Source organism: Rhinolophus hipposideros (assembly GCF_964194185.1).
Source record: "Rhinolophus hipposideros genome assembly, chromosome: 20".
Classification (NCBI taxonomy): Eukaryota; Metazoa; Chordata; class Mammalia; order Chiroptera; family Rhinolophidae; genus Rhinolophus; species Rhinolophus hipposideros.
Window position 1 is genome coordinate 36,180,530 of NC_138066.1, and position 10,953 is coordinate 36,191,482.

Consider the following 10,953-nt stretch of genomic DNA (forward strand, 5'->3'; position numbering starts at 1 on the left):
GCCTGAATGAGTTATTCACTCTCTGAACCTGTTTCCTCACCAAATAAATGGAGAGGATAATACCTACCTATGGGGGGGTGAGAATTAAAGGAGATAATACGGGTAACTAAATCATCGTTCATATCTCTGTGAGTTCCTTGAAGGCAGGGCTCACACAGCTTAGCACAGAGCCTGCACTCAGCAAGTGGAGGTCCCCAAACTTTGAGGTTTCTAGCTGGGGAGAAGAGACCCTGACCCACCCCTCACCACCCTGTAGGAGACCCTAGCCCACCTTCAGACTCACCCAGGGGACTGGTCTAACCGTAGCCCTTGCTGGCAGAGGCCTTTGTCCCAGTGGCCTGGGTGGCCCCAGAAGGCCCCTCTTTCTCCCAGGCCATGGGAGGGTGGTTCTGGGTTGGCACCCTGGGCTGCTGCTCCTCATTCCCGCCCCCCACATTTGCTGTAGCCTGTTGGTGCCACTGCTGCAGGATTGGGGAGGCTTGGGGATGGGGGAGGCAAGGATAGGTGACGGAAGAAGAGGGTGGGCAGAGACAGGAAGCTGAGGTGCATTGGGGGGCTACAGGGCCCTGACGCCCAGCCTAGCCCCCCAGAGAAAGGGGGTAGAGATATGGAATCCTATGTAAATACCATGTAAATGAGCATTGGGGCCACAGTTCCTGCTGAGGGGGATCTGCCGTGTCTATGCAAATGATATGCAAAGTTCATGCAAATCAGCACACTGGGTCAGGGCCAGGCTGCGGTAAGTGAGCACCTTTCATCTGCATGACAATCTGCAGCTTGTCAGGGAGGCCACCCTGGGAGCACTCACCTTTCTGGAGCATCTTCTGGCTCAGCTGCTGCCTGAAATGGGCATCCTGCCAGTTGGCCAGTTGCTGGAGGACATACTTCATGTCCAGATACGAGGGGCCCAAGCCCCTGGCCTCCAGGGCAGAGGCTACCACATTCGTCCATGTTGCCTTATCCAGTTCTGCCTCCACTTCCTCCCAGGCCTCGGCCTTCTCTGACAGCAGCTCTGCCTCTTCTGTCACCCCCTCCTCAGCTGTCACCACCTCTTCTGTGACTGCCAGCAATTCCTCAGGCACTAACTCCTCTACAGGCATGCAATCCTCTGCCGGCATCAACCCCTCCTCAGCCTCAAACCCCTGGTCCTGCTCTTGTTCCTCACTGTCGTGCAAGAGAGACAGGAAGGTCTTTCCGTATCCCCGCAAGCCAGCCCCAGCCAGAGCCCCCTGCCCCACTCTTCTGCTCCCCGTCATATCTCCAGGAGCGAGAAGCAACAGAATATGAGGACTGGCTCCTACCCCAGGGGTCTGGGGACCAGTGGGGCCATTCAGGGCGTTAGAGAACCCAGTGGGAAGAAAGGTGAGGTTTGGGATGAAGGGAACAGCTATTGCCACCTTGAATCTGCATCTCACGAGCCAGACTTGAGTTCCTCAGGGACAAACCCTGTGCCTCACTCATCTTCATTAACACACAATGCCAGGCAAACCCACTGCCTAATGTGCAACTCTGAACTGCCCCAACCCCAGCGCCTTGGGGTGCCTGGTCTCTGGAAGCTCACAGCTCCCTCCCTCTCCTTGCCCCAAATAACAAAGAGGTACTGGCTGAGAGGAGATCCACAGCCTCTGTATAGCTCTTTACAGTTTACACAAAGCATTTCTTCAGCTGTAAACCCTGGAGAAGTCAGCAGGGCTGAGATTAGTAATCCTCATTCTAAAGATGAAGGTTCAGAGAGGTCAAGGAATTTGTCTAAGCTCACACAGCTAGGAAGTGCCAGAGCTGGGACTTGAACTCAGGCTTCCAGACTCAGAGTCCTGAGTTCTTCCCTCTGCTCCATCCCAAGTTACAACTTCACATACAAAACTGCTCCACACATTCCAGAAGGAGCATCTGCTCCTCTTCAAGGCCATCAAGTTGAGAGGCCTGGAGGGAGGGAAAGAGGAATGGGCAGGGGAGTCAATACCCCCTGCCCACAAGCTCGCCCTCTTCCCTTATCCTCCTCTCTCAGCTGCTGGTTCTCCTCCCCCAGCGGCCTCAGCTGCTGATGCAGGGCTTCTAGCTGTGGGCAGTGGTGCAGCGGCTCTGACTCCGGCTCTGACTCCGTCAGAGGCACCCTAGGGAAGATGCAATGGGAGGCAGGGTGCAGGGGGGTGGGGGCTCAGCTCCCAGCCCACCCAGGCTGAGTATGGCGGTCTCAATGAGCCCCAGCAACCTGACTGGCAGGTACACTGTCCATCAGTGTCCCTGTTTGCAAACAAGGGAACTGAGGATCACAGAAGGGGCCACCCAGGTGCAAAGTCCAGACACTCACAGCTCAGGGGCTTCATAGAGACAAGCGCACTGCTGCCCCTCCTCTTCTTCCTCTTTCTCCTCTGTTTCTCTTCTTCCTCCTCCTCTTCTTTCTCGTTCTCCTCCTCTTTCTCCTCCTCCTCATTAGAGTCTGAGTAGAGCTGAAGGAGTTCATCCCGCAAGCTCATCTGGTAACTAAGGTGTAAAATCTGACTGGGGGAGAGAAGCCCTGGGTCAGGGCGTGGCAGGGGCAGGTGAGGGTCCTGCCATGAGAGTAGGTAGGCCTGAGGTGGCACAACCCTATCCCTGCCTCCCTGCCCAGTTATCTCCTCCCTGGCTGAGCCCAGCCTGCCTTCCAGCTTGCTGTTCTCCTCCATCAGAACACGGTTCTGTCTCACCAGGGACTGGCTGACACGAGCTGCTGTATTCAGGTCCCACTTTCTCTGCAGAGGGACCCCCCACCCATGAGAAATATATTCTTGGTTTCTGGGATCTCCCAGACAGATAGGAGAAGCTAGGGAGTACTCGGGTCAGAGAACCGAGGCCACTAGAAGAAACTCTCCCCATCCCCTAGTTCTCCAGGGTACTACACAAGAGTCTTCCATTAACCCACTGAGGGACCTGACTCAGTTTCCCCTTAGGGGAACAGTGTAGATCAGACCAGATGGCTGTAAGAGCTCTTCCAGCCTGGATAGCTTACATTTACCTGCCTTCCATAAGAGGGACTCCTGGCTTGGCCCCCCGAGAGGTCGCCAGATAAGAAATAGGTAAGACTCCTATTCCTACAGGACAGAATTAAAACAGCAGCCTGGCTAAGGCCGGGTGGCCTGGGGTAGAAAAGGTAGCACACCTCTTCTAGCAAATTTAACATCACTCTGACATCTTCTTGGCTTATCTTCTTGACTGACACGGGAGGTCGGTCAGGACACCGTGTTGCAAGAGAAAGGGGGCAGCCAGGTCAGGAAAAAGGGGGCATACGCTACCCTACCCCCCACTGTTTCCTACCCTATCCCCAGTTCTTCTTCAACAAGGGTCAGCAACAAACTTTCCTGCCCCCAATATCCTCTCCATAGCCCCCCTGTACTCAGCACTCCCTTCCCTGCTCCCAGGGTCAACTGGACTTTTTTCTTTTTTTTTTTTTCCTGGAGGGCCCTGAGTGAGGTAAGTAGCTCACAGTCCTCCAGGCTCAGGTAGAAATGGACTCTTAGGACGCCCAGGAGAATGAAGGCAGCTGAGGAAATGCAGAGGAAGACTCACTCATCACCCCTTACACAGAGGGCACCCTTGGCCAGCTCAGTTGAGACTCATGGGTTATAAAAACAGGTGCAATTAACCACGCTGCACCTGCTGCGCATGGAGAGCAGAGGAAAAGAGACGTCTCCAGCACTGGAGGAGGGGCACCTGAGACCCAATCCAGGGGACCCCGCGACGGAAGAGAAGGGGCAGATTCTGCCTGAGGCCCCGCCCATTCCCAGGCTGGGTGGGAGCCCCACTTTGATCCCCGCAGCCAAGAGGTTTGCAAAACCTCCCGCTCTGCCCACCCACCTTCGGATCGCGGGCGCCGCGGTGCAGCGCAGACTCCGAGCGCCCTCCCGCAGCCCCCCGCCCGTCTGCCCCTCTCCTGGCTCTGCGGTAGACCCGGGAGAGGGGCACTGAAAGCGCGCAGGTCTGCTGCAGCAACAGGCGTGCAGGCGGAGGGAGGGGGGAGGGGGGACGGAGCGCGGGCCCCACCGACGGAACTCAGGGACCCAGAGAAGGGGAGGAGGCGGGGAAGTGGCGACCGGACCGGGCAGGCACCGCAGATAGTGACCTCGCGGGGTGGACGGAGGGGTGGGGCTGTGTCAGAGCGGGCGGGGCGCCCGGCCCTGACAGGGTCCCCTCCTGCCTGGAGCTGCCCTAGTCCTAGTGGCTCTGCGGTCCCAGGACCCGGTTTACCTGCCTCCAGCTCCCGAACAAAGGCGGCGCGCTCCGGGCCTGACACGTCTTCCAGATGCCCGCTGCCTCTCCAGTCCCCAGGCCAGTGGCCCGGGGACCAAAAGGCCCTTGGGATATGCAGCGGGTCCACGCGCGTCTGAGTTTTCGCGCACAGGCTGGGCCTTCCCCTGGACAGCCAAGAACGCGGGCGCGCACTGGGCTCGCGGCCCGGACCCAGCTCCCAGGCCGGCCGAGCTTCGGCTGGAGGCCCGGAGACGCACGCGGGTCCGGATCCCGCTTCCGGTCCCGCCGCCCGAGCCTGAGCAGCGACGGTTCAGGCTCCGCAGAGGCTTGGAGCGTGACCGGCAGGGGGCGGGAGTGCAGGGGTGACTGCGGGACCTCCGGGCCCGGGTCCTCCCGGGTCCCCGCGCAGCCCTGCCGGGACTCCTTCGGGGGCATCGTGGGTCGCAGTCAGCTGACGCACCCGGCCTTGGTAACCCGCGCGTGGCTGGACCCCGGCACGGCCGGCCCACGCGCGGGAGGCGGCGGCCAGGGAGCAACTAGCGGGGCCCGGGACCCGCGGTTGCGCGAGGGCGAGCTATTGTTGGCGGAACAGATCGCAAAAGTAAGAAAAGAGCAAGAAAAAGAGTCGAGAGGGGGTTCGAACTGGCTTGGTGGCCTTGGTTCCAAGTGCAGGGCTTCTCCTCCCCTCTCCACCTCTAGAGCATGGTTCTTCCCAAAGCCGCCGCTTCTCGGGGACTCGGGGGTCCCTAACTGGGGGCACCCCGCCCTCCTCTCCTGCCCAGGATTTCCGCTGCCTTCCCTGGAGTTGGCCTGTGACTTAGGAGGATGGCACTGTGTCTTTCCCCGATGGCTGGGATATCAACGCCAACTCCAGGACAGTGTCCACGCGCTGCCCAGTCCCGCGTGTCACACACTGGTCCTAGAGCTCACACTCCAGGACTCCAGCCACTCGACAGCCCGCTTTCTTATGTCTTAAATCGTCTTATTGCCTTTCCTCAAGCTTTACCTCCAGCCCGCATTCCCTTCGCCCACCTCTTTCCACCGTGGCAAACACCGGTTCCTCCCAGAGACCCTGCTTGGACGTCTCCCCGTGAAGACTCCAGCCGTTCCGCGTGGCCCCTGAGCAACCCTTACCTGATAGCTGGCAGTGGTGGGAGTGCGTCTGTCTCCAGGACCAGACCTGCACCCCTTCAGTGCCAGGAGCGTGTCCCTCAGGGTGCAGCACAGACTGGATACCTACGAGGGTCGCCCTAATTCCTAAATGAACTGTGGGCAGCAGAGCTGGACTGGGGCATTTTCAGATTGGCTTCTTTCACTTAGTAATAAGCATTTAAGTGTCCGCCATGTCTTTTCATGGTTTAATAGCTTATTTCCTTTTAGCACTGAATCATAGTCCATCCTCTGGATGAGCCATGGTTTATTAATCTATTCACCTACTGGCGTCCTTACGTTCTTGAAAAGAGCCTTTATCTTTTAGAAATAGAAATTGAACTTTTTGTATGTGAAATGATGTCTGGGATTTGCTTCAAAACAACACAGGAGAAGGAAGCAAGTGGGAACCGAGATGAAATAAAGTTGCCAAGAGTCCATAACTCCTGAAGTTGTGGAGTAGGTACAGGGGGATCGTAATACTATTCTCTCTCTCGTGTACTTTTTAAGTTTTCCATAATAAAAAGTCATTTTTTAAAGACTAGCACACAGACACACATTACCTCCTGATGATTCCCTATCCTCTGCAAGAAGGGCTGAAAATCAGGTGTCAGCATCTCCCTTTCCAATTGTACCTAGTTTTTCTGTCAACAAGAGACCAACTTTTTGGCACCACATTCAAACTCTTCCTGTTTGGGGCTCCCATCTCACCCCCTGCCCCTCTGTCATTTCCTCCACTCCAGCCACACAGGACTTCTCCCCACTCTTGGAACAGGCTTCATTCATGAAGCAGCAGCTCTGCCAGCTGGCTCCCATTAGCCTTCAGCTTCCAGCTTCCAGCTTCCGGGAGACTCTCACTGTCTTGGCTAGCTCTGCAGCTCCAACACCAAGCGCAGAACGGGGCAAAGAGTAGGGGGCATTCCATTCCTGCTGAACATATGTTTGCTGAATTGAATTTTCCCTGCTCATGAGAAAGCAGCCCAAAGGTCCCTGGGAAGTTTTTGGGTAAAGAAGGAGGAAGTGGGATGGAGAAGACAAAGATGAAGGGGACCCTCCAGGCTCCCAGTCGATGGCACCATCTAGGTCTAGGCACTGGCGCGCAGCAACTCCAGCTGTAGCCACCAGGGGGCAGTACGAGCCCACATACCACCACCACCACAGCTCCCTCATCCGCAGCGTCAGTCACCCCACCAAAGAGACATTGTGACCCATTTAACAGATGAAGAAACCACGGCTCAGACTCCTGGTCATTCCTTCAGTAAGCATTTTGGCCCAGTTGATGGATATCTGCCACAGCCCAAGGCTGCCCAGAAGACCCAGTTGGCATCTCCCCAGTGGTGTCCTTTAGTCTTGTTCCTCCCCCCAATGCTGCTGCTGCTGCACTGACCTGAGAGGTCAGCAGAACAGAGACCCCCGGCCTCCTGCCCTCCCTCCTAGTACGTAACCCCTCATCCCTGCTGGACCAAAAAGAAGGCGGGAGGAGGCACAGGACTCACTGGGCTATGAAGCCAGGCACACCCCCCACCAGAACCATGTACTTGGGCACAGTCGCTCTGATGCCCAGCCTTGGGCCATACACACCAGGCTCCCTCCCCTGGCCTGACCTTGGAAAAAAGTTACCTGGGACAGGGTACCCCATGGCAAGAGCCCCTGAGCATCAGTGCCAGGGATCTGGGGAGCACCAGAACTATCTTCTGCATCAAACTGGGGAGCAGGACAGAGGGGGTGCCCTGAGGGGGGACAGGTGAGACTCCCCCACACACACACACACTCCTGCTTGTCTCCTTCAGGCCTTAGGGGAGGCCCCTCCCTCTCCTGGCCTCTCTTTCCCTCTAATACCTGGGCTCCTGCTCCCCGTAGGGCCCCCTCTTTCCTTTATTCCCCTCCCGGCCAGACTCCTGGGTCACTGAGCCCCTCTGAGCCTTTCCTCTGACCTCGGGCGAGGACATGAAATGCACTGGGGACCTGAACCCTTCAGCCTGCTGCTTTCTGGGTTTCAGGACCCACTGCTGGCCGGGACAGGGATGGGAGGGAAGCAAGGAGAAGGGGTGGACCAGAGTGGTGGTGAAGGGTGGGGGCTCCAGCAGGGGTGGCCAGGGTCCTAGGGAGAGGGCCAACTCCTCTACTCTGACCCCACCACGCTCTCTCCTACCTGAAGGCTCTTGTCCTCGTGGGACACCCCCCACCCCCAGCCCACCCCCTCAGGCTCACTCTTGCTCACCACTGGCTGTTGCTGTCAATCAGGTTGGCCTCCTCTGGGAAGCCCCGCTGCTCCCAGACCTACAGGGGCGCCTGCCTTCTCCTGGCAGGCTCTCCTGCCTCTCACTGTTCTCCGTGTGAGATTGTGTTACTTACGAGATGATTGTTTAAATAACAGGGAGGGCAGTCTCTGTGTGCCCACTCCTGCATCCTTAGGACTCTAATGATTAGACTGGGCACTCAGTGTGTGTTGAGTGAACACAACGGATTTTCCTGATGAGTCTGGGTGTGTGAGGGGGAGTGCCCCTAAAGGCTCTGGAGGAGGCTGAGCTGCCTGGTCAGGGTGAGGGCTCCAGGCTCCTGGACCAGTGCTCCAAGATCCCAAGCATAGGTGAGCCCCATGTGGAGGCCTCCCAGGGGCACCTGTTGGGAGAGGGGCCTCAGACCCTCAATGAGACCCCTAGCAGTCACCTCCCCCCACTTCTCACTTAGAGCCCCTCAGCCCAGCCCCTACTCACTTCCTCCAGGGACCAGAGGTGGAGGCCTAAGTGAGGAACAGAGCTGTGTCCCTTCGGTAGGTAGGTCACAGGGCCAGCCCTGACCTGGGAGGCTCTGCGGGAAGCAACTGGGGATGGAGGGAGGGGACCCACAGCTCCCACAGTGTCCAACCTGAGGGGCAGGCAACGGTGGTGAACCTGGAAGGATGTTCTTTGGGCCTCGGGCTTTCTGAGCTGCCTCAAGCCTCAGGAAAAAGACCGAGTCCCTCACTCCCTGACTTCTGTCCCGGGTCAGCAGCTCCCTCTGATCCTTGGGTCCATGTCCAGACTCTGAGCCTTTTCTGGGACAATTCATGGGGTTGGAGGGCAGGGGGTGGGGGGGAGAAATACACATTCACTGAGCCCTGACTACGTCCATGCTTTGTATGCGTAATGTTATTTTTATCATCACTGGAAGGATTTCATAGATGAGAAACAGGCCCAGAGAGGTCTAGTGACTTATCCAAGGCCACACAGCCAGGAAATATCAGGGAGATAGGATCAGTTTGCCTTACCAAGAGCCCATGGGCTGTCACTGCCCCACACTGTCTCCCAGGTCAGGGAGGGGGCTAGGGAATCTGCACCCTCCCCCACCCTAGGGCTGGCTCTGCTCATAGGACTTCCTTCCATAAAACAGTAGTTAGCGGCCCATTGCTAGATCTTATATGTATTAATCTTAATGTATTAACGCTCATATATTACCGTATCATACATTTTTAAATACTTGGATCACCATATTTCAGTATAATAGGTTTATAATATATATATGATCGGTTTCCTTTACAACCTTATGTATTTTATCTCAGGCATTTAAAAACATTGTTCTGAGAAAGGGCCCACAGACTTCCCCAGACTGCCAAAGGTGCCTGTGGCACAAAAATGGTTGAAGACCCCTGGGTTAGAGAAACAAACGCACTGAAGCATTTATGGGTGACGTGGCACAATGTCTGATTTGGCTTAAAGAGACTTAAAATGAGGTTGCAGATGAAACAAGGACAGAAGGCTAATAACTATTGAAGCTGGGTGACAGGCACCTGGGAACTTTTTGTTCTCCTATCTGCTTTTATGTATGATCACACATTTTCCAATAGAAAGCTCTTACAGATGTTTTCAAACATGAGCAAGTGACCAGATAATATTCCTTAAATGTAGATAAACAAAAAGGTTATAAATCCCCTGTCATTCTGTGACTACCCAGAGTAACAACTATTGACTTTGCCAACACGTACTTTTAGTTTTGTTTTGTTCTGCTCTCAGCACCCATTCAACAAGGGAGAGCCTTTGCAGGGAGTAAGATCTCTCTGAACCTCAATGCTCCTCATCTGTAAAATGGGGATAGCGAATCAAAGTCCTGCTTAGGAGAGACTTTGTGGCCAGGAGTGTAGTAAGGAAAGGGAAACAGTTAAGACGCTATGTAGCAAGTGTTCAGCAGGTGGTTACAAGGGTCACCCCTCAAGACCAGAAACAGGTGGCTCTGGGGGAGTTCAGGGGGAAGAGAGTCTCACCCCCTTCCCTCAGAGGATGAAGAACAAAGAGCAAGGACATGTTTTTAATTTTTTTTAGTGTAAGGCTTACTTTAATAACTTATTCTTAATAACATTTATAATTGATGGACTGTCTTTAAGAGCAGTTTTAGGTTCACAGGGAACTCCTTATTTTAATAACTTGTTATTGAAATGTTGGATTCTGCTCCCCATTCTAGTTTGTCACCATTTCTGGTGCCCTTGGTTCTGCCATTGAGAAAGTAACCCTCCGTTGCCATCAGCGTGGCACCTGTGCTAGGTCAGTGTCTGTCTCCACTGGTGGTGTTGATACCAAGGCAGAAAGGTTGGCCAGTCAGCTCCTTTGCTAAAATTCATACATTCAGATCTTCTGCTGTCTCCCTCCCACACAGAGCCTACCTAAAAGGATGAGGTTGGTCGGGCCTCATTCCTAGCTGCTGCAGACACGACTGGTGGTCTGCCCATGTCTCATATGTCCCCTTCCATTCTACTATCAGAACCCTGATTTTTATCAAGGGGGAAACGTGCAGCTAAAATATTCTCAATTCCCCAGCTTCCCATGCAATAAGGGTCATGTGACAGTTTCCAACCAATGCCAATATTTTCCTGGGGTGATGTCTTATGAAAAACAAAACGGCAGAGTCTCTCTGGGAAAAAGCCTCTCACCCTTTCCTGTCTTCCTGCCAGGAATCCCTGAGCTTTATTTCATTCTCACATTCAGTAGGTGAAGCAGGTATTATCCCCATTATATAGATGAAGAAACTGAGGTTCAGAGAAGTGAATTGACATTCTCATGAATACAGGGCTCAGACAGCTCCTACATGAAAACTTAAAGATGCAGCCAATTCACGCTATTGATTAACTTGCCTTAAGTTTCCCTTTTTGGCCAGGCTACCAGGCAGCTCAACATCTAATATGAAGTTGTCAGGGCTAGTATTAACCCTTCACATGGGTTCTTTGTTTCCCCTTCCTTTCTGGTGTCCTCATTGCCTATATGAAGTTAGAGAGAGCAATCCTTCTTTGTCAGCTGTCTTGAGTCCTCTTTTAGAAAGACTGGTCAGGAGGAGTAGGGGGGAATCTTTCACCGGCCTCTCCAGATCTTCACTCTGCTCTGGGCAGCAGGAGACAACACGAATGGATTGTATCAATGGGCTCTCTAGTTTCCATTTGGGTTTGATCAACAGGGAGCACTAGTGGGAAGTGAGATCACAGCCTCCCCTTGTCAGGGTCCTGTCCCCAAGAAACACTCCCTCCCTCCCTGCCCGAGGCCACTATAATTAGCCCAAGGTATTCCCTCTCCCTTACTATTTCCTGTACCTGTCCACACCTTTGTAAACTGT

General features: G+C 54.7%; 1 protein-coding gene across 1 annotated transcript; it reads right to left on the reverse strand.

Moving 5' to 3' along the window:
- Positions 1-754: 754 nt before the first annotated feature.
- Positions 755-4,662, reverse strand: HAP1 (huntingtin associated protein 1; the record flags this gene model as incomplete). Its single annotated transcript, XM_081028029.1, is given in 15 exon segments — positions 755-782; positions 784-1,258; positions 1,860-1,923; positions 1,997-2,114; positions 2,312-2,370; positions 2,373-2,502; positions 2,608-2,732; positions 3,140-3,219; positions 4,225-4,269; positions 4,272-4,355; positions 4,358-4,447; positions 4,450-4,530; positions 4,533-4,552; positions 4,554-4,632; positions 4,635-4,662. Coding segments are annotated over 15 exon segments (1,506 nt in total).
- Positions 4,663-10,953: the final 6,291 nt, after the last annotated feature.